Below are 22905 nucleotides of genomic sequence, written 5' to 3' on the forward strand. Positions count from 1 at the left end.
ATGTCGGCAGCGCATTAAGTGAGTTTGTCCGACGGTGCCAGAGTATAGACTCAGCCACTATACGCCTTTCCACCTCCTGTGTGCCACTTCGGCGACCCCTTTTTGGCTATAAAAGGAGGCCCGAGGCATACTGGAGAGGGATTCGGAACTTTGGAACTAGACACACACCATAGCTAGTTCAAGAACTCAAGAACACTCAAATATACATCAAAGCAGGACTAGGGTATTACGCATCTCCGCGGCCCGAACCTGGGTAAACGATCCTTGTGCTGACCGCCAGACCTGCTCTTTGCACAACCCCGCGCCCGCCTACCATAGAAGGGATCCCAGTGATTCCATAGGTGTCGTTTCCACCGACAGCAGATTAGACCTAATAGAAGTATCGTGCTATATTTTGGAATTATTCCGGGTTCGTTTGGCCTTTTTATACATTAATTGAGTTCCACCGCATTTAATGTGACTAATTCAAATTTGAACTACAAGCATAGGCTCCAGTGCACCAAAGTTGTTTGAAAAATCACATGTGTGTCCTTGGATGAATTTCTTGGTCCCATGCAAGAGATGTGAGTGAAATTCAAACATCTGGGCGTCGTGGCTCGGCCGGAAAGATTGAGAAACTTGGTTTTTTTAATTCTTGTAAATCCAAAACACGCCTGAAAATCATGAAACTTGGCATGGTGTCATGACATGGCACCAACATGCTGCGGTAATTTTTTTGGCCGAATTGGGACAAGCCTTGGTGTAAGCTTCTTGCAAACCGGAGCTTCCCTCAAGAAGGCTCATGGTTCCGAGAGGGAACGTGTCACCTCCGTGTGCGAAACGACATACATACACTGCCTTCTCCCAGCTTAATTTTTTCACACGGGCAGATTAGACCAAATAGAAGTACCGTGATAAATTTTGGAATTATTCCTGGTTTGTTTGGCCTTTTTATACATTAATTGAGTTCCAGCGCATTTAATGTGGATAATTCAAATTTGAACTACAAGCATAGGCTCCAGTGCACCAAAGTTGTTTGAAAAATCACATGTGTGTCCTTGGGTGAATTTCTTTGTCCCATGCAAGAGATGGGAGTGAAATTCAAACATCTGGGCATCGTGGCTTGGCCAGAAAGATTGAGAAACTTGGTTTTTTAATACATGTAAATCGAAAACACGCCTGAAAATCATGAAACTTGGCATGGAGTCATGACATGGCACCAACATGCTGCGGTAATTTTTTTGGCCGAATTGGGACAAGCTTCAGTGTAAGCTTCTTGCAAACCGGAGCTTCCCTCAAGAAGACTCCTGGTTCCGAGAGGGAACGTGTCACCTCCGTGTGAGAAACGACATACATACACTGCCTTCTCCCGGCTTAATTTTTTTACACAGGCGGATTAGACCAAATAGAAGTACCGTGCTAAATTTTGGAATTATTCTGGGTTCGTTTGGCCTTTTTTATACATTAATTGAGTTTTCGCGCATTTAATATGCATAATTCAAATTTGAACTACAAGCACATGCTCCAGTGCACCAAAGTTGTTTGAAAAATCACATGTGTTTCCTTGGGTGAATTTCTAGGTCCCTTGCAAGAGATGGGAGTGAAATTCAAACATCTGGGCATCGTGGCTCGGCCAGAAAGATTGAGGAACTTGGTTTTTTAATTCCTTTAAATCCAAAACATGCTTGAAAATCATGAAACTTGGCATGGTGTCTTGACATGGCTCCAACATGTTGCGGTAATTTTTTTGGCCGAATTGGGGCAAAATTTGGTGTAAGATTCTAGCAAACCGGAGCTTCCCTCAAGAAGGCTCGTGGTTCCGAGAGGGAACGTGTCACCTCCGTCTGCGAAACGACATACGTACACTGCCTTCTCCTGCCTTCATTTTTTTAGATTGGCAGATTAGACCAAATAGAAGTACCGTGCTAAATTTTGGAATTATTCCGGGTTCGTTTGGCCTTTTTTACACATTAGTCGAGTTTCTACGCATTTAATGTGCATAATTCAAATTTGAACTACAAGCACAGGCTCCAGTGCACCAAAGTTGTTTGAAAATTCACATGTGTGTCCTCGGGTGAATTTCTAGGAACCATGCAAGAGACGGGAGTGAAATTCAGACATCTGGGTGTCATGGCTCGGCCGGAAAGATTGAGATACTTGGTTTTTTAATTCCTATAAATCCAAAACACGCCTGAAAATCATGAAACTTGGCATGGTGTCATGACATGGCACCAACATGTTGCGGTACTATTTTTGGCTGAATTGGGACAAGCTTTGGTGTAAGCTTCTTGCAAACCGGAGCATCCCTCAAGAAGGCTCCTGGTTCCGGGAGGGAACGTGTGACCTCAGTGTGTGAAACGACATGCGTACACTGCCTTCTCCCACCTTAATTTTTTTACACACGCAGATTAGACCAAATAGAAGTACCGTGCTAAATTTTGGAATAATTCCGGGTTCGTTTGGCCTTTTTTATACATTAATTGAGTTTTTGCGCATTTAATGTGCACAATTCAAATTTGAACTACAAGGAGATGCTCTAGTGCACCAAAGTTGTTTGAAAATCACATGTGTGTCCTTGGGTGAATTTCTAGGTCCCATGCAAGAGATGGGAGTAAAATTCGAACATCTGTGCGTCGTGGCTCGGCCGGAAAGATTGAGAAACTTAGTTTTTTAATTCCTGTAAATCCAAAACACACCTGAAAATCATGAAACTTGGCATGGTGTCATGACATGGCACCAACATGTTGCGGTATTTTGTTGGCCGAATTGGGACAAGCTTTGGTGTAAGCTTATTGCAAACCGGAGCTTCCCTCAAGAAGGGTCGTGGTTCCGGGAGGGAACGTGTCACCTCCGTCTGCGAAACGACATACATACACTACCTTCTCCCGCCTTAATTTCTTTACACTGGCAGATTAGACCAAATAGAATAACTGTGCTAAATTTTGGAATTATTCTGGGTTCGTTTGGCCTTTTTAATACATTAATTGAGTTTCTGCGCATTTAATGTGCATAATTCAAATTTGAATTACAAGCACGGGCTCCAGTGCATCAAAGTTGTTTGAAAAATCACATGTGTGTCCTTGGGTGAATTTCTAGGTCCTATGCAAGAGATGGGAGTGAAATTCAAACATTTGGGCATCGTGGCTCGGCCGGAAAGATTGAGAAACTTGTTTTTTTTAATTCCTGTAAATCCAAAACACGCATGAAAATCATGAAACTTGGCATGGTGTCATGACATGGCACCAACATGTTGCGGTAATTTTTTTGGCTGAAATGGGACAAGGTTTGGTGTAAGCTTCTTGCAAACCGGAGCTTCCCTCAAGAAGGCTTGTGGTTCCGAGAGGGAACGTGTCACCTCCATGTGTGAAACGACATACATACACTACCTTCTCCTGCCTTAATTTTTTTACATAGGCATATTAGACCAAATAGAAGACCGTGTTAAATTTTGGAATTATTCCGGGTTCGTTTGGCCTTTTTTATACATTAGTTGAGTTTCTGCGCATTTAATGTGCATAGTTCAAATTTGAACTACAAGCACATGCTCCAGTGCACCAAAGTTGTTTGAAAAATAACATGTGTGTCCTTGGGTGAATTTCTAGGTCCCATGCAAGAGACGGGAATGAAATTCAAACATCTGGGCGTTGTGGCTCGACCGGGAAGATTGAGAAACTTGGCTTTTTAATTCATTTAAATCCAAAACATGCCTGAAAATCATGAAACTTGGCATGGTGTCATGACATGGCACCAAAATTTTATGGTAATTTTTCTGTCCGATTTGCGAAGGCGCACACATTAACAATCAACAAAGTCATTTTGGAACATGTGATGTCACGTTGCAAATCAGAAACACAAGTATTATTGAAACTGTGGGCCTTCTACTTACCAATTACGTGCGGCCACGCGTCCCCTTTTTTTATTGGCTAGAAGGTGCCGTGCGGGGTAGCTATTTGAGTATGGGAGGCATGCGATCAGACCCCTGCACATGCTCATCGGGAGGAGAGCCCTTTGACCGCTACCAGCCACGCACCTCCCTCCCAACGTCTCAATTAATGGCGCCCGAGCACCTGTTCTACGTCGTGGCTATATGTCTCACTAGACTGAGATTTAAGATAGAAAAATGTAAATCTGAAAAGAAAGTTATGCACGGATCTTGATGCAAGATCTGACGGACCTATATAGCATCAACTGCGACTTATAGCAAGCATGATGAATATATGGAAGATGATAGTGGATAAAAATTGTGTTACATATTTAGAAACATAATTAAATAGAGCCACATGCGGCAACGCCCGAAATACACAAGGGCAAAACAAGAAGGAAGACAACGATCTGGCTCGCTAATCTCTACTTTCTTGATGCGTTGCTACAGGCCGCGAGAACTAGTCTCCGAGGCGAGCGGCGACGAGCTCTTACTTGTCCTCTAGATGCTGCTTGAGAGCATCCACAGATTCCTCCACCAGCCTTCTGCGCTTGATGCGCAGCATGGTATTCTCGTCCATAAGTTTCTCGACGATGACGCCGGTCCTCTTCAACACGGCAGTGGTCTGCTCCTGCTGCTCCGCAGTTCCGACGATCTTCGCCCTCAACAGGTCGCGCTCGGCCCGGAGCTTCGCATTGCTCTCATTTAGTTGTCGGATGACGTCGGTAGACTATTCAAATGAGGCTTTCAGGTCATCCTGCAACCTCGCCCACCTGGAGATCTCATCCATCTGCCTAAGGACGAGGGCACGCATGCGCCTATAAAAGTCATCGCCTGCCCGCAAGACATTTTCCCAGGCCACCATGGCGCGGTAGGACATCTCTACTGCATTCGTGGTGCGGCGGGACATCTCTTCTACTTCCGCGGCGCGGACGGACCAGTGTGCTGCATTGACAGTGCGGCGGGACCTCCGTGCTGCTACGGCGGCGCGACGGGACCTCTCTGCTGCTACGGCCGTGCAGCGAGACATGTTGGCTGCTTTCACGGCGAGGCATGACATCTCTCATGCTTCCGCTTCCAGGCTCGCCTATCCCTGGTGGCAATCTGTCGAACCAGAACTCACGCTGGCCATGGCGGACGCAAGGGAACGATGATGAATGATTTGTTTGTTTTTGACTTTTTGTGGATGAGGAGTTGAGGAGGAATGTGCAGTCATCTTGGAGTGGTGGTATGTATAACCGCGTAGTAATACGCTCCTAAGTGGGAAACCGTTTAGGTTTTGATCGGTGTGAATAGGTTTGCAATTTGGAATGTGATGGGACACGACCTCTCTATTCTTCTAAAAAGAATTGTGACAGGACGCATGCTCAAATTTTACTGACGGTTATAAGTGCGACACTATTCCTGGAAGGCGTAATGTGGGCACGTAGGCCTTCTCGGCCGCGTACGTGGCATTTGCACCATAGGGTGCACCGCAATAGGCAATGTCAGCACACGTCTTGTTCCAACAACCGTGTGCGCTCATTATTACCATCGCGCATGCTTCTTTTAATTAGAATGGGTGTGCCCATCTAACGCACACACGTTGATATATCTAACTGTTTCAGTTTGTTGTGGCTAATCTCAAACAGTTCATCCATCTGAAGTGTATGCCATCAATCACAGACACTTTGATCTGGCTGACCCGTTTCTGTTATGTTACCTAATCACAAACAGTTAATCCTTCTGAAGCATATTCCCTTAATCACACACACCTTGATCTGGCTGACCGTTTTTTTGTGTTTCCTAATCACAAACAGTTCATCCGAGTGAACTGTATGCTCTATATATCACACACCTTCATCAGGCTGCCCGTTTCTTTTGTTCCGCCTCATCGCAAACAGTTCATTGGACTGAACTATATGGCCTGGATTGCACACGCAACTAAAATCTGAACCGTGTTTGATGGCTTCACCATCGCAAACGTTTTGCACCTTTTTTGACAGTTCTTTTACACCATCATTTGCGATTATTGCATCGCACACAGTTTCATCGAAGGGTCTCTGATCATAGTGTCACGTTAGCAGCATCCTGCAGTAGTGTGTGCCACATCGCGTGCATGCCGACCTCCGACTGTATCTTGTGACGCGTCCACGTGCCCCTTTTGAATGCCCTGGAATTGCACTGGAAGAAAGGCTTGCTTAGGCCACTCAGTGTGATACATGCAGTATTGTCGAATACAGGTTTTAGTGTACGTAGTTGGCATTTTCATAACATCTTTGGCATGTTGCAGTCACTTGTTTCACTTTTTATTAACTGTCAAATTGTAATTGCGTCACTAGGTCTGTGTCTAAAAAGAAAAATAGAGCTATAAACAAAGGAATATGCTTGTGCAAGTAGACGGCCGATCGGTGTCTTACCTGTAAGTTTCTGACGATGGGTGTTGCGTATGCCGTGCTCATTGTCGATGGTTGGTATGAACAAATCGATGAGAGGGTGAGATCTCGCACTGTCAGCACTCACTTTGGCCTCAAGGTGCTCGACAGCTCCTGATCCGTGGGATCGAACTTGATGCCAGCCGGCAACACCGGCCAATCCTTCTTGGACTTGCATCGGTTAATTCTAGTTATATGGTACTCAATGTATGATCAATCGACTGTTTTAAGTGAATGACGAAAGATTTCGACAGATAAGTGGTACTCCAAATCTGAAGTCCACAATACCCGAACACACCACCGGGATTCTTATGTCACCTCACGCGCAGCGTGTTGTCACGTCAATTCAATGTGTGGACATGATGAATAATTTGACCGATGTATGCTATTACTGCTATTGTCCTACTTACTAGTCATATTTAGTGTCACATTTTAATCATAGGTCTAACTAACAAGTACGCACTTCAAGCCTAATTGATAGCTTTAACTAATGCTTTCTGTTTTTGTTAAAAATCGTCTTCTTTAGTTCAATTTTTTTGCAATTTTTTTTGTCGAAACGGGGCGTGTAATATATCGTTGGAAAGCTCTTGACATATACATTACAATTTTATAATTTGTTTTTGCAAAAAAATATGGTTTAAGAGCAGTTTTGAAAAACTCGTTTTTTTCAAAACCGAAAATGCAAAACGTATTTTGGACTTAATTTTGAAACGGTTTGTCGGAATTGAGCAAATGAGATGGCATTGGAAAGCTTCTGAAAATCCGCATCTTCCACATATCTACTTGTTTTCAAATTCTATACAATTTAAAAGGAATTTGAAAAATGGTAAAATTCTGGGAGAAACGTATTTTCGCTGTTTTTTGCAAACGCTTTGTGGGATTGATGCAAATGATACAGCGTTGGAAAGCTATGGAAAATGCGCAACTTTTGCGTATAGAAAGTTTTTTCTAATTCCTTACGGTTTAAATACGAATTCAAATATGGTGAAATTTGGTTTCAAACGCGATTTCTTTAAAAAGTTTATCAAAATGGGGCAAATAATATATCGTTGGAAAGCTATCGAAAATGCGGAACTTAGTCATGTTGAACGTTTTCTCAAATTCACAACCATTTAAGAGTAATTTGAAATACGGTGAGACCCATCGTGCTGTTTTTTCGTCCGAAAAACAGAGTACTCGTACTGATTTATGTGTTTGTTTGTACTGAGGTATTTTTCATAGAGTATTTTGAATACGGTGAGACTGATCGTGTTTTTTATTCAAAAATATAGTAATCGAACTGATCTCCGTATGGATTTGTATAGAGCGTGTTTTCACCGACCAAAGCACATTCTTTTAATAAAACATGCTATCTTTTTTCTGGCCGTGAAATTGTGTTCATTGAACCTCCCTATGGCCTCGATTGAACTATTAGGTTTTTTTCTGACTATATTGAACCGGCGCAATGCCTTGCATTAGCTAGTTAAATATTTTTACACGAGGAAAGACTATATTGAACCAGCGCAATGCCTTGCATTAGCTAGTTAAATATTTTTACACGAGGAAAGACTGTTATGGGCTGTGTGTATACATTGCTTTACGTTGTAACCCCTTGATCCGATGCATGTTCACCCCTTGAACCGACGCATGTTCATGAGAGAACTGATGTTGTTTTGCAAGGTGTACTTTCAATATAACTCGCAACAAGTTGGCACCATGTTCACTACAGCAGCTATGAAATATAGGAAACAAACTTTCACCCAAAAAACTGAGAACAAAATGCTTCATGTGCAAATTCCATTAGGCACCAAACAACAGTTCTCCAACAATACAGTCCAAGAGTCCATAGAGCATTTTGTTCAAGATTTCATATATGCACTTGATTTTATATATGAGAACAAAATGCTTCCCAGCAAGTGCAGAAAGTTCATAGAGTATATCTCTTTGTTCAAAACACACACTATGATACTAGAACTACTGAGAGTTCTCCAACAATACTCTATGAACAGGTCTAGGAGTTCACAGAGTTTTCAGCCCAGGAACACTTTATGAACATGTTCAGGAGTTCATAGAGTCCTATGTAAAAAAATGATATAGGAGTAACAGAATTACTGCCAACAAGAGAGAGGTTCCCATTTGATTTCACAAAAAATGTTGTATCCTCCAAACAGTAGTATTGAGGCCAATAAAGCATTGGAGCAACCTAGGCACAAGTGCAGAAAAGTTATACAATATATCCCTCATTTTGAACTACTATCACAAAAATCGGACATAACTGGACGGAGGGACTTGCTTCAACCATAACTTCTATGTTGTCTCCTTCTTATCAAACGAGCAGACTAATTGTACATATGGTTTTGTTGGAAATAAACCGGCATACCCTCCAGTCTGCGAGCGGGTTGGACTAGCTCCCAGGGGCCCACTCGGCACCAGTTTTTTTGGAAATGGAGGCGTGCCCCAGCCTCTGCATCATAATTCGGCACCAATTGCTCCCTGCATTTAATCATAACAAGTCATGAGTTCCCATAACAAGTTCAAACACATTCTAAGTGACTTGCACAATCAGTTTCATATTTGGGGGAGTTCCATGGGGTTTTTGTGTTTCATTATTTTTGTTTATGTTGTTTTCTATTTTGTATGAACTTATAGGGTTATACATGTTGAACTTATAGACCAGTGGTGCTCAGAGGCAGGGGGTAGGCGACAGCGGCATGTTGACTACGCTGGACATTTTTTCTACACTAGGTAGTGTAGACATGCTGCCAAGGTCACACACATGTTTTGCTAGAACAAGTTGAATTGAATATCTTTTCATTTTGAACTTTGAAAGAAGCTACAACTTCTGTTGCCCAAATGTGTATATAATTTTAAGTTTTCCAAGCAGATACCTTTTGTAACACCCCAATAGTTATGCTACATTAACCTCACCCTAATGAGGTCATGTCATCACAATTATTTGGCTAAACCTCACTTGGTCAAAACCCAGTTCAAATTCAAATCTAAATTGCATGTCAAAATTTTAATTTTTCAAACGATAAAAAAAAATGTTCGATGAGTTGCAAATATTCAGTAGGTAATTGTCATGTAGGAACAAACATATTTTGAAATAATTAAATGCCCTTAACCTATTTAAAATAGTCCAGCCAACATTAAATAAACATATTTAAATTCGAAAGTAAATAGAATAGTTCCAATTTGACCTCAAACTTTTTTGTGAAACCCTGTAGTGTTGAGTAGAATTTATGTGCAAAGTTTCATGTTAAGCAAGAATCTTTTGCTAGCAAAAAGAAATAGAAAATAGAGTTGTAGCATTATAACAGAAATTAGGAAAAGGGAACACAACTGAAACCTACTATGCTATTTGGGCCGTAAGTCAAAGGTGGCAGCCCAGCCCAAACCCCCCATGTTTTCTTCCTCCTCCTGTTCATAGGGGATCGGGGCACCGCATCCATGGCACCATGGCCGGCCGTGGCCACGTGCCGGCGATCCGGCCTCCCTTGTACGCCTACAAGACGACCCCCTCTCACCCCCGCAAACCCTAGATCACTAGAACCCCCTTCCCCCTCTCTCGTTTCTATTTTGGAGCAGAGACGAGCGCGCCCACCTCCGTGCTCGTCATCGATCCCGTGGCCTCCGGCCATCCCTCATCGCATCGGCACGTCTAGGAGGTCCGCTGCGACCGAATTCATCCATCCCGGGGACAAGCTCGAGCCGGGACACCCCCGAGCGTCGACATCGACCCCATCTTCTCGCCTCGGCCGCCGCACGCCATCGCCGGATCCGCACCACCACGACCACCTCGTGCCTCCCCGAGCCTCTCTCCGTCAACGATGTGAGCTGGCGCGTTTTCCCCCTCTGCCTCCCCCTCGATCTGCATCCTCTAGCCGCCGTGCTCGTCATTGCCATCCCGCGCTAGAAGTCGCCATGGCCGGTGCTCCACTAACCTCGCCTCTGCCTTGCTCCCTCACGCACACGCCCACCCCAGGTCACGCCCTGGCCTCTCGCTGCTGCACTCGGCCGCGCCTTTCACCAGCGTGTGCGCCCGCGCCTGTAGCCGCTGCCGCCCACACTCCCCTGCACCCGTCCTCGCTCGGGCGCCTCCTCCCGCGCCCGCCTGCAGCTTGCCCCGCGCGGCCTGCAGCTCCCCACTGCTCACCCGCGCCTCCGCGGTCGCCGGCGCGCTCCCTATCCGCACCTACTGCGCCCGCTTTCCCCTGCGTTGCCCACGCGCCCGCCGGGCCTTGGCCGCGTCCGCGTGCCTACCGCTGCTTGCTACCTGCTGTTTCTCTTGCCGCTGTGGCTGGGTACAGCATACTGCTGATGCTACCGCTAATTAGCTGCTGCTCATTGCACTGCTTTGCCGCTTGGCTGCGTTGCACTGTCGTTGCTTTGTACTGCTGCTAGATAGGAGTACTACATATTGCTGTTGCTACCGCTTCTTGGGCATGGCCGCCAAGTCCTGTGTACATGGCCGTGTGACTAGGTGTTGCTATGCATGTGTATGCACAGCCAAGTGCACGTACGTGTTCTGGCACATGGAGCCCATCCAATTAATTAGTGCTAATAGCCAATGCCATGTGTGTCCCATAACTATCCAAACCTGTGTAGCGCTTTAGTTAAAATTATCAGTCAATGACAAGTTGGCCCCACCTTCATTATTCACACTTTGACCCAAGTCAACTTTGACTGTTGACCTACTGGCTGGATGTTGACTTTGACCCTGGCCCCACTGTCATACACTATGGCCAGAATAGCACTAGGTGACAAAAGTATATTTTGTTTTAAATTTGGTTTAATAATAATTCTAGAAAATGCATTAAAACTTTGAATAATCATATAAATTAATTCGTAACTCGGATGAAAATACATTGTACATAAAAGTTGCTCAGAACGACGAGACGAATCCGGATACGCAGCCCGTTCGTCCACCACGCATCCCTAGCATAGCGAACACGCAGTTTTCCCTCTCCGGTTCATCTGTCCGAAAACGCGAAACACTAGGGATATTTTCCCGGATGTTTCCCCCTTCACCGGTATCACCTCATACCGCATTGGGGCACCCCTAACATCGCTACTTGTCATGTCATGCATCGCTATGCATCTATTTGCATTATATTCATTGTTTCTTCCCCCTCTTCTCTCCGATAGACTACGAGACTGACGCCGCTGCTGGTGCCCCGATCGACTACGCTGTTGACAACCCCTCTTTCTTGCCAGAGCAACCAGGCAAGCCCCCCCTTTGATCACCAGATATCGCCTACTCTTCTCTCTATTGCTTGCAGTAGAGTAGTGTAGCATGTTACTACTTTCTGTTAATCCTATTCTAATGCATAGCCTGTCATTGTTGCTACAGCTGTTGATACCTTACCTGCAATCCTAAATGATTAGTATAGGATGCTAGTTTATTATCAGTGGCCCTACATTCTTATCTGTCTGTCATGCTATACTATCGGGCCGTGACCACGTCGGGTGTTGATCACGGGTATATACTATACCTACTACACATGATATATGTTGTGACTAAAGTCGGGTCGGCTCGTTGAGTACCCGCGGTTGATTCACGAATTGGGGGCTGGAAGGACATACTTTCCCGATGGCCCTCTATGTGGATATTTGTGGCGAAGCGACAGGGTAGGTTGAGACCACCTAGGAGAGAGGTGGGTCTGACCCTGGTCGGCGTTCGCGGTGACTTCAAGATAACACGCTTAACGAGATCTTGGTATTTGATCTGAGTCTGGCTACTGGCCTATACGCACTAACCATCTACGCGGGAACAGTTATGGGCACTCGACGTCGTGGTATCAGCCGAAGCCTTCGTGACGTCAGCAACTGAGCGGCGCGCGCTCGGTTGGACCGCGTAACGCAACTTCCTTTGTAATGGAGGTTGCAAAGTCTGCTCACCGGCCACGCACGCAATGTGCAGGTACGCAATGGGCGATGGGCCCAGACCCATGCGCACATAGGATTTAGACCGACGTGTTGACCTCTCTGTTGTGCCTAGGTAGGGCTGCGACGTGTTGATCTTCCGAGGCCGGGCATGACCCAGAAAAGTGTGTCCGGACAAAGGGGATCGAGCGTGTTGGGAAATGTGGTGCACCCCTGCAGGGAAGTTAATCTATTCGAATAGCCGTGATCTTCGGTAACATGATGACTTGGAGTTGTACCTTGACCTTATGACAACTAGAACCGGATACTTAATAAAACACACCCTTCCAAGTGTCAGATACAACCGGTGATCGCTCTCTCACAGGGCGACGAGGGGAGGATCATCGGTTAGGATTATGCTATGCGATGCTACTTGGTGAACTTACCATCTACTCTCTTCTTCTGCTGCAAGATGGAGGTTACCAGAAGCGTAGTCTTCGATAGGACTAGCTATCCCCCTCTTATTCCGGCATTCTGCAGTTCAGTCCACATATGATACCCTCATTCTATTTGATACCAATGCATACATATGTAGTGTAGCTCCTTGCTTGCGAGTACTTTGAATGAGTACTCACGGTTGCTTTGCTCCCTCTTTTCCCCATTTCTATACCCGTTTGCTGCGACCAAACGATGGAGCCCGGGAGCCAGACGCCACTGTCAATGATGACTACTACTACTCGAGAGGTGCCTAATACTACGTGCAGCCCGCTGACGACGACCGGGAGTAGTTTAGGAGGATCCCAGGCAGGAGGCATGCGCCTCTTTCGATCTGTATCCCAGTTTGTGCTAGCCTTCTTAAGGCAAACTTGTTTAACTTATGTTTGTACTCATATATTGTTGCTTCCGTTGACTCGTCTATAATCGAGCTCTTGTATTCGAGCCCTCGAGGCCCCTGGCTTGTAATATGATGCTTGTATGACTTATTTTTATTTGTAGAGTTGTGTTGTGATATCTTCCCGTGAGTCCCTGATCTTGATCGTACATTTTGTGTGTATGATTAGTGTACAATTGAATCGGGGGCGTCACAAGTTGGTATCAGAGCCGACTGCCTGTAGGAATCCCCTTCCACACTCCTTGGCCGAAGTCGAGTCTAAACATTGCAAAACTTGTACTAACATGGCTGTGCGGCTTATGGGCCCACGTCGCCATTGGGTGGAATTAGCATCTTTTATTCCTTGACCTATACTCTAGGACTCTAATCTCTTCTCTATTCGGATTAAATGATTTTACTAACGCCGACTCTAGATTCTCGTAACTACTTCTACCTGGAGAGCCCCTTACTCCAGATGATTACTTGGTCCACCGAAGGATTTCAAAGATACTCTCCGATGTTCTCTCGAGACTTTGAGCCTGTTGCTTTTGCAATTCCCTACCACTGAAATATCCCTATGGATAAATACATACACTTACCGTTCTTACTTTTATTCCCAGTTGATCTTGTTATAATAAGATACCCTGAAATCCCCTCTATTGTTCCGAGAAATTTTTTGTGCCTTCTGCCTTGCAGTTCCTTGCCACCTGAATAACCCTACGGATAATTTATCGCCCTTATCAAGTATCCGCTCATCCCCAGTTGTTCATGTGTTTCACAATTGTCTTCGAAATACTATTCGATCCTTCAAAATTCCTCAGTAGCTTATTGCTCTGCAATACTTGTCTGCTTGCATTATGGATGCTTTCCATATGTCTAGCAATATTCGTTAGTATCCTTAGACACCGTCATTTTGATCCTATTGATTCAACATGAGTGCGAATGCACGCAATCGTCAGTTGATCCTTTTTAATTATCCTTCCGGCTCAGACTTTATTTTAAACTTGAGCTTGTTCTCGACCAATCTATTTTCCGTCAATTGTACCCTTAGGTCTATTGAATTTATCCATCCTTGATCAGAGTGTTTGCTTCTGATCCTTTGATTTGGAAATCATATCTCCTTTGCATTTGAGCTTGGAATTAGTCAGTACTTTCTATAATCCGATGCCTTTGCACTCCTTCCTCTAAATGAGTACCGATACTCACATCAACCATGTTGTGGACCGCCAGAACCATTGCGGGTTATTATCCGACAGTGTCCTTCACATCCAAAATTCTCGTGAGTTCTTTCCCTGATACATAATGCCTTTGGTAAATGGTATCCTTTAGTTGTGTCAACCATGCTCGGCTTTTGAGCTTCTGCTAGTTACTCCTGAAGTTCGTGGTATATGTTCCTAAGATGCCCCTATGGGTTGAACCTATGCCTTCTTTAGTCTGTGTGAACCCGTAGTTTATGCGGGTTATATCTATTGGTGTTTTGTCGGAAAAAATTTCAACTCTATAAATTCTCCGAAGATGGGAAGTGAATGAAAGGTTATGCATTGAAGAAGTGGGAGTCGACCTTGAACTTTGTTTTCATGCCCATGGACATGATGTAGATCCTATCATGGAAACTTCTTGTAATAATAAATATTTCCTTAATAAATATCGTCTGGTATCTGTGAATTGATGCTTAGCAACCGTGGTTCCGACCATGATTGTTCTCCTTTGATTCTATTTCTCGGGCAAGTTAAAGAACTTGGTGCAGATCAGTACGCCTTCCCAACCTCTATTTTGTTCTACCTTCGAGTATTACCCCCTGGTATCTCGAGGATATCCACCCATTGCACTTCATCTTATGAAATTCTGATGAAGCAGTACCTTTTCCCATCATAGTCACTCCACGGGTTTTGGGTTGTCGTCAACCGAGAACACCTATTTGTGAATCGAATCAATACTGAGATTCAGTACTCTCAGTACTTTGTTGTTGAGAAGTTTAATACTCCATCATGTCACTCCTAGTCTGATTGGCCATATCATTATCATGGTAAATTTTAACTGTGCTACCTGGACCTTTCTTCCCGGAGCACAATTTTCGACGATGAGCTAAGCTTACGTCGATTTTCCTCGTCATATCATTTCACCTTGAACAACAAGCTTGATTTCGAGTTTGTGTCGTACCCATGGTTCCAATAACATTTTGCTTCATAATTCCTTTGACTTGATGTCATCGCCGATAGATTACATCTTCATGAAATCTCTCGACAAATGTGTCGTGATCATCACCAACATTTTGAGCTTTTCCAGGATATCAATCGAATTCATAATGAGAAATACCATCCTTGCCCTCGATGATTTGTGTTATCATCGACCACTTTATTGCCTTCCGTTCAACACAAACTTGTTCGTGTTTTGTGTTATACCTTGAGATCATTGCTATCCAGCATTTGTTCCTCTTTACCTTGGAGTATTACCACCTTTTATGTCAAGAATGTCGTGGGAATTTCACCACATCTTAAGAATTCTTGGTATAGTGATACTTCTCACCATCACCATTCTTTCTTGGTCCTCGTGTTGATTCCAACCGGGGTACCAACAAGTGAACAGTGCTGTTTGGATTCTGCACTTCTAGCAACCCTATTGCTTTGAAGTTAATGGTCGGCCGTTCATTCTTAGACTATTGATTACTGAATCACCATTCTGACATTGCTCGTACAACCCAACCCATATTTCGGGCGCACCTCTCAACCAATGTTTAATTGTGTATGTTTTCCTCGAGCATACTTCTTATATCATTTGATCTGACAAATGTTATCTCCTTATCCACATAATTGTGGAGATCCATCTTTTTGGCTACCTCGTTGAATTAACGCCGAGTCCATCAGCTACCTCCTCATCCTCTTCTTGATTTAATGATGAACTCTTGTTTCGGAACTCGCTTCCATAGTTCATTTCTCGAGAATCTTCAACGTCATCTCGTCAATTTGTGTCACACCTTTTCTCCTCGAGCATCATGAGTTTGAGGTATCCTCACACCAATCAGATCTGAATCTCGGTCAGATATGATGGCTGGGACATATTTCCAAGAGTTATAACATTGGTCGTTATATGACCCGGTAAGGTGATGTCATCCTAGCACACCTGGCTGGAGGCTCTATTGTTATAGATTCCTTTTCGGCAAGGTTATCCATTCTTCCATGAGGAAATGGTAAGACTTATCCTATAAGTTGTTACCGATGAATCCTTTGTGTTTCCAAAGTCTGATCTTCACCTAATGACCATGTCAATGCTATCTCGAAGCATGTCTATGGTACTCCGATTTTCAACAAGAACATTTGAAGCCCAATGCTAAATGTTTCCTGCTCAATTATCCAAACACCGCTGTATGGGTAATATCATGAAATTTCTCTCGCCTACCCAAAGAGTTTTCTACATTATATCCTGACATGGATATCTTGCTATATTTGTCCTTGGGAAGGATATACTCCTGATATATGTGTTTAAACACATTTTCCTTTCCATTGTTCTGTTAAAATGATAATCACATTTTCCATTCCATTGTCTTGTTTAACCTTCTTTTTGTGGTCTATATGATCTAAGAAGTAATATTCTCTTGCTTATGTAAACACCTCGTCCTACAACCTAGTCAGTAAGACCCTGTTACTACTGTTGATGACATTCCGGTAGCCACCGATGGACGAGAACTTTGCCTATTGGCCCGCCTTGTTTAACGAGCCGAAAAATGGTTCTCTTCGTCCCTCGACCTTGGTACCGACGTTGTTACCGATATAACTGACAGGTTATCCTCTGACATGCCTTGCTATCATAACCGTGCAAGATATCATCACTCTTCTACTTTAAACCCACATGGTGGGCCCATAACCCACAGTTCCACAGGATCGAAACCTGACTCTCCGGTACACCCCTGTTGCCAAAGTTATTCCTCGAATTTGACTCCGTATGTAATTCACGGGTCACCATCCTAGGGATGATCTATTCTAGTATCAGACGCAATACTTATTCTTCTTGCTCTGAACCCCTTTCACCTTCTGATTAGGCCATCGAACGATTGCTTGCCCATTGGAAACTTCTCATGGTACCTTCTTACTTTACTCTTGATATTTTCTTAAGTATCTATTCGAGAGTTGCTTTCTACCACATTCCCTGAGTTATCTGCCAGATAATCAACATTGTGAGTCGTAAGTACAATGAAATTTCCGAAGAAAGGATGATGAATTCATCATGATGACCCGAAGCAAAGGACTGAATACATCAATGTAATGGATCAACCTCTTCGAGAAGAGCAACTATGACCGAGAAGAATCATTAGAATTTCGTAACCAGATCCCTTCCCCCTTATAACCGCTCCTAAATCTCGGGACGAGATTTCTTGTAGTGGAGGAGGTGGGAAATGGCAACATTTTGGGAAATTTCAGGAGAACTTGGGGGTTTTGTCTGTGTCGGTCTGGATGTTTGGCGATTCGATGGATGTCTGGCTGGGACTCGTTGTCCGGGCATTGGCCAAATGTCTGGCGGCTATACTCCGTGATAGATCAAAATCTCAGGAGTTTGAGTGTGGGGAGAAAAGTTTTGGGGTGGGATGGGGGTGGATTTCGTGGGAAAAGGTGGGGTGGTGGGGAGGGTCTAGATCCGCATGGCAAACAACAAGTTCATGGATCCAAATTGACAAAATCTCACAAAACTCAACAAATTGCAAAAAAAAAAGTTGGTGCGGCTATTTTTTGGTAGGGATTTCTGAATTAGGACAAAACGCAATAAGAATAGGTTAGCAAATGAGGGGATGAGATTCCAAGATGTGAATCAACCTTCTCTGATCCAAGATGATGTAGCTAGGGTGGAACCCTAAATTCGAGATCTTATCACACTAAGAGGTGGGAGAAGGATAGAATCAAGAACAACACAAGAGGAAGAACACTCAAAGACAAGAATTACTCACACATCCACTAAATCCACAAATCTCATACAAGTTTATGGATCCAAAGTCAACCAATGGTAATAGCAAGAGGTAATTCTTCCCATCCCCAGAGGAATTGAGGCCTTGAGAGATAAGTCTTCTCCAATCCCTAGGAGACGAGGCCTTGGTATCCATTTAGGGATCTTTTCCTAGGAGGTCTTGATATCTAAGAGAATTAATAGATGAGCAAAGCTCTCTCAACATCTAATCATATACTTTGCTAACCCTAAGAGGAAGAGGGGGTAGTCTCTTCATAGTGTTGGACGAAATAAGGGAGAGAGAGGGAGGTACATGTGCCTTTGGCCCGCATCTGCGTGCATAGGTGCCAGATGTCCCTGGACATGCCCGATGTCTGGCCCGACATTAGGCGCCAGATGTTCGGGGCTTGGCCAGACGTCTGACAAAAATTGGCATAACTTCTAGACCCTCCTAGCCGGATTTCTAGGGATGCGTCGAATGTCTGGTCGTTCGATGGGAGTCACCGGGCGCCTGTTTCTTCCGAATGTTCTTTGTTTGCTGGCACCGGATATCCATGCCTTGACCGGGTGTCCGGACACTGTTGCTTTGCGGCGGCTCCACTTGTTGCACTCCTTGCTCCATTTCTGTGAGGGCTTGTCCCTTGCTTCTAGCTTCTCCATGGCCACCTCCTTGGTACCTAAGAACGCATAGCACATCCACTTGAAGTAGCAACCATGTCTCGCATACAGAAGAAGAAGATTCACTAAGGAGCGAGTTAACCTTGCGTGTGCGTGTGCGTGCGCGCGCGCGCGTGTGTGTGTGCGCGTGTGTGTGTGTGTGTGCGTATGTCTACGAGCCCTTCCAGATAATACTTGGCTTGGCTGATTGACAAGAGGGTAAAACGTTCCACAATATGCTTGGGAATTAAGTAAAACCGCTGCTATATTAGGGCATTGTGTTAAACTGTTACTCTCTCCGTTCACTATTATAAGATGTTCCAACTTTTTTCCAAATTGGGTGTATATAGATGCACTTTAGTTCACTCATTCCAATCATATGCAGTTCATATTGAAATATCCAAAACATCTTATTGTAGTGAACGGATGGAGTAAATAATAAAGAAAAATATACCCATCATGAATTTGTCGTCGAATACCTAGGAATCATACTCCCGGGACAGGCGATATCTATAAATTGTCCAATTTGTATACTTCTACTCAACAGTCAGATTAGTGCCAACGGTTTCTGCTTGATATTCATGGCCAATTATCAACATGTAAAACAGGATGACAGCATACCATTGCAAGTGACTATCTGAGTGTTCGATCTTGTGAAAACAATATACAATCATCTGAGTATTGAAGTGCTTACATGGAGTCGATAAATATGTGTCGGGATGCTTGAACATGAAAGCATCAATGAGAATGCCCAAATGCTCCCAATGTATGGTTATTACTCGCTGGATCCGCCATCATCTTTGCTACTCAGGGTTCGTATTATTGCTTCCAACACCTTGATATCACTATCTCTCTTGGCGATCTCCTCTTGTTTTGCCCGCAGCTCTTCCATGTGCAGCTGGAAAACTCCTGCAAGATGAAAAACATAAATGAGCTATGAAGCTCCAGACTAACCTCAGTGAGTCAAATGCTGGTGCACCAGCAAGATGGTACACATACTTGCGGTGTTCTCCAGCTCCTTGGTGACTTCCTGTGCATGCAGCTCTGCAGCTCGTTGAGCAGCTTCAGCCTGGCGTTTTTCTGTACGGGCTCGAGCAGCTGCAGAAATGGCAGCGTCCAGTTCACGTTCCAGAGACTGCACCCTCTGGTCAAGAATCTAATACACAGAAGAGAAATACCAATCAATAGGAAAACATACCAAACAACAAACTGTAGAACAACGGTTAACTAGATGCCAACATATATTCGAGCCAATAAAGTGCCAAACTACATTCATAGCTATTAATTGTGCAGGGAAAAAAACATTCACTGCTCTTGCACAAGACTAAAAGGTATCATGTTGCTTAAATCCAAATTTTAGCTTATAAGGATACTAATGTCGCTAGAAATACACTACAAAAGAAATAATTTGCTAGCCATTAATCTGCAAACTTAATATGCAATCATGTAGAAAATCCAGATATAAAAATAGGCATCTGTGTGCTGAACCTGTTTGATGACTATAAATTCATGAGTACAGGTTGGTGCAACCGAGCTTAAGTATTTGACATACACTTACTCTTGACACCCATTTATCATTACATGTGTAGCCACATGTTATTTGTCAAACACGGAGCCTTCTGTTGTTGGCTTGTTGGCCAGAATAAAGCCGCACTTTAGGAAACTCAGTTAGGGCAAAGTCTATCACAAACCAAACATGTCCTTAGTAGTTCAGATATGAGGGGAAAATAACCGAGAATAGTATGAAATTCATCACATGCCTGTAAAAAACTAAAACGAATGATAAATTTGAGTCATGTATTTGATAAGGTGGTGCATGGCTTTATGCATTCAGTTTCAGAAATCGTTGTCAGGACCATCACATAAATACAATTAATCAAATCAAGTACATTTGACTGGAGCTGGCACCATCCATCCTGCCTAGCTCTATCGAAACCCAAGGCAAAGCCAAATAGACTAGATTGAACTGAACCTCTGTCATCTAAGATGCACCTTGATATGAACAGGGATTCTGCGTCGTCTGCTTACTGATTAAGCTCACGCCGATTAGGGGGGAGGCATCTATCTACAGGCCCAAGTGAAAGGAACGGTTTGGGGATCGGAAGCATGGGTAGGTACCTTGATGGAGCGGGCCTGTTCGGAGGCGAGGGAGGCCTTGGAGAAGACGTCGTCGTCGACGAAGACGGCCTTCCGGGCGAGCAGCTTCTGCAGCGACTCGACGTTGGCGCCCAGCTCTCCCAGGTTGCCGATCGCGGCGCCCCACCGCTCGCCCGAGGGCACGGCGGTTGGCGCCGAGGACGACAGGGAGGCGACCGCGACGGACGATTTCTCCCTCTGCGCCATCTCCGCCGGCGATCCCTGGTGCGGTTGGCTACCTACTACTCCTCCTGCCCTCTTCACGCTTTGGCCCCTAGGCTTCACCGCAATCACGGGGAGGAGGCGGAATGAACACTAGGCCCGCTGACAGCTAGGACCATACCGTCAGGTACCGACGCTCCCACTAACAGGTACGTAGGACCACACCAAACCTCTCCCGTTTCCGATAGAAATCTCCGTGCAGCAACCACTCCACCGTTGGAAATCAACGGATCCATCCGACGGCCCGGAAATCCAATTCAGCCTCTTCTTTTTTAACAATGCAAGTGCTCATACATACGCACATACACTCACTCTATGAACGCACACACTCACACTCTACCCTATGAACATTTTTAAGAGACTGAGCCGGCATACCATCTTAAGATTTATGAAGTTACCAAAAATCCTGAGATAAATCCAGGAATAATGCGAGCATCATGATTTGAACACTGATGGGTTGGGATACTACTGTCTCTCTAACCATTTAACCTAATCACAGGTTGATTTGCGAAATCCAATTTGGCTCTTGGGAGCATATGTTCTGCCCATTAAAAATGTTTTTCTTAAATGTTCAAAAAATGATAAAAAAAATAGATATGATCATTGTCACACCAAAACACTACCTGCAATTTTTTAGAAGAAAAGCTCAAGTTTTTGATCTGTGAAAAAAACAAGTCGAACTACAAATGTTACCTCAAAATATTACACATATTTTTGTTATTTCACCGACGAAGCACAGTCATTTCGTTTCGCATGAAATTTGACAAGCACACTTGTTACACTAACAAGAACATCTACGAAAAAAATTAGAATTTTTAAATTGAATTTACTATTTATTTTGAATTTACTGCTCATTAGGGAGCATATGCACCCAGGAGCCAAAGCGGCCCTCCCGGTTCGCGAAATCCAATTCGGAACGCCCCTCCCTCCGACGTCCCTATTATAAGGATCACCTCCTTCCGTGCATCAAGCATCTCCAGCGGATATGTAATTCCGCGTCCCGCAAAATACATTTACGGGTGGCCTGTATTTTTTTTAGAAAAACTCCTGAACCAGTCGGATGATTTCTCTCTCCTATAAACCGTCTCTCCCGCTTGACATGTATCCCCCGTTGGGCCCACCCACCGTCTCTCCACTTTTGTCTTATCTCTTGCCGAAGCCGTCTTGCCCACTCATCATCTTCTTTTCTTTCCCCACGTCTCTCTCGTTCGTCCAGCTCCCATGGCAGAGAAGAGATGGCTCCCATGCCAACCCGCGTTGCTATAAAATCAGAGAGGGTCGCTGGAACACAATGTTGTGCATCCCACTGTCGGAGCCATCCGTTCCACACCCCGTCATCGAAGCCCACCACTACTGAAGGAAATATGCCCTAGAGGCATTAATAAAGTTGTTACTTATATTTCCTTATATCACGATAAATGTGTATTATTCATGCTAGAATTGTATTAACCGGAAACTTGATACATGTGAGGATACATAGACAAAACACCGTGTCCCTAATAACCCTCTACTAGACTAGCTCGTTAATCAAAGATGGTTAAGTTTCCTAACCATAGATATGTGTTGTCATTTGATGAACGGGATCACATCGTTAGGAGAATGATGTGATGGACAAGACCCATCTGTTAGCTTAGCATGTTGATCGTTCAGTTTTATTGCTATTGCTTTCTTCTGAAGGAAATACGCCCTAGAGCCAATAATAAAGTTGTTATTTATATTTCCTTATATCATGATAAATGTTTATTATTCATGCTAGAATTTTATTAACCGGAAACTTAGTACATGTGTGAATACATAGACAAACAGAGTGTCACTAGTATGCTTCTACTTGACTAGCTCGTTGATCAAAGATGGTTAAGTTTCCTAGCCATGGACAAAGAGTTGTCATTTGATAAACAGGACCACATCATTAGAGAATGATGTGATTG

General features: G+C 44.1%; 1 protein-coding gene across 3 annotated transcripts; it reads right to left on the reverse strand.

Moving 5' to 3' along the window:
- Positions 1-8402: 8402 nt before the first annotated feature.
- On the reverse strand, positions 8403-21044 carry LOC125508262. Of its 3 annotated transcripts, none has more exons than XR_007283334.1 (4): positions 20738-21044; positions 19619-19775; positions 19314-19528; positions 8403-8787 (listed from the first exon to the last, which is right to left on the reverse strand). XR_007283334.1 is itself a non-coding variant. In XM_048672913.1 (3 exons), exons 1-3 carry the CDS (start codon positions 20960-20962, stop codon positions 19395-19397), a joined length of 516 nt encoding a protein of 171 aa, XP_048528870.1. In that variant the 5' UTR covers positions 20963-21044; the 3' UTR covers positions 19209-19394. The 3 variants fall into 3 exon arrangements, 1 of the variants encoding a protein (XP_048528870.1); XR_007283333.1 differs by lacking the exon at positions 8403-8787 and adding an exon at positions 17959-18639; XM_048672913.1 differs by lacking the exon at positions 8403-8787 and having other exon boundaries at positions 19209-19528.
- Between the last annotated feature and the right edge of the window lie 1861 nt (positions 21045-22905).

The sequence above is a fragment of the Triticum urartu genome, chromosome 5 (assembly GCF_003073215.2).
Source record: "Triticum urartu cultivar G1812 chromosome 5, Tu2.1, whole genome shotgun sequence".
Classification (NCBI taxonomy): Eukaryota; Viridiplantae; Streptophyta; class Magnoliopsida; order Poales; family Poaceae; genus Triticum; species Triticum urartu.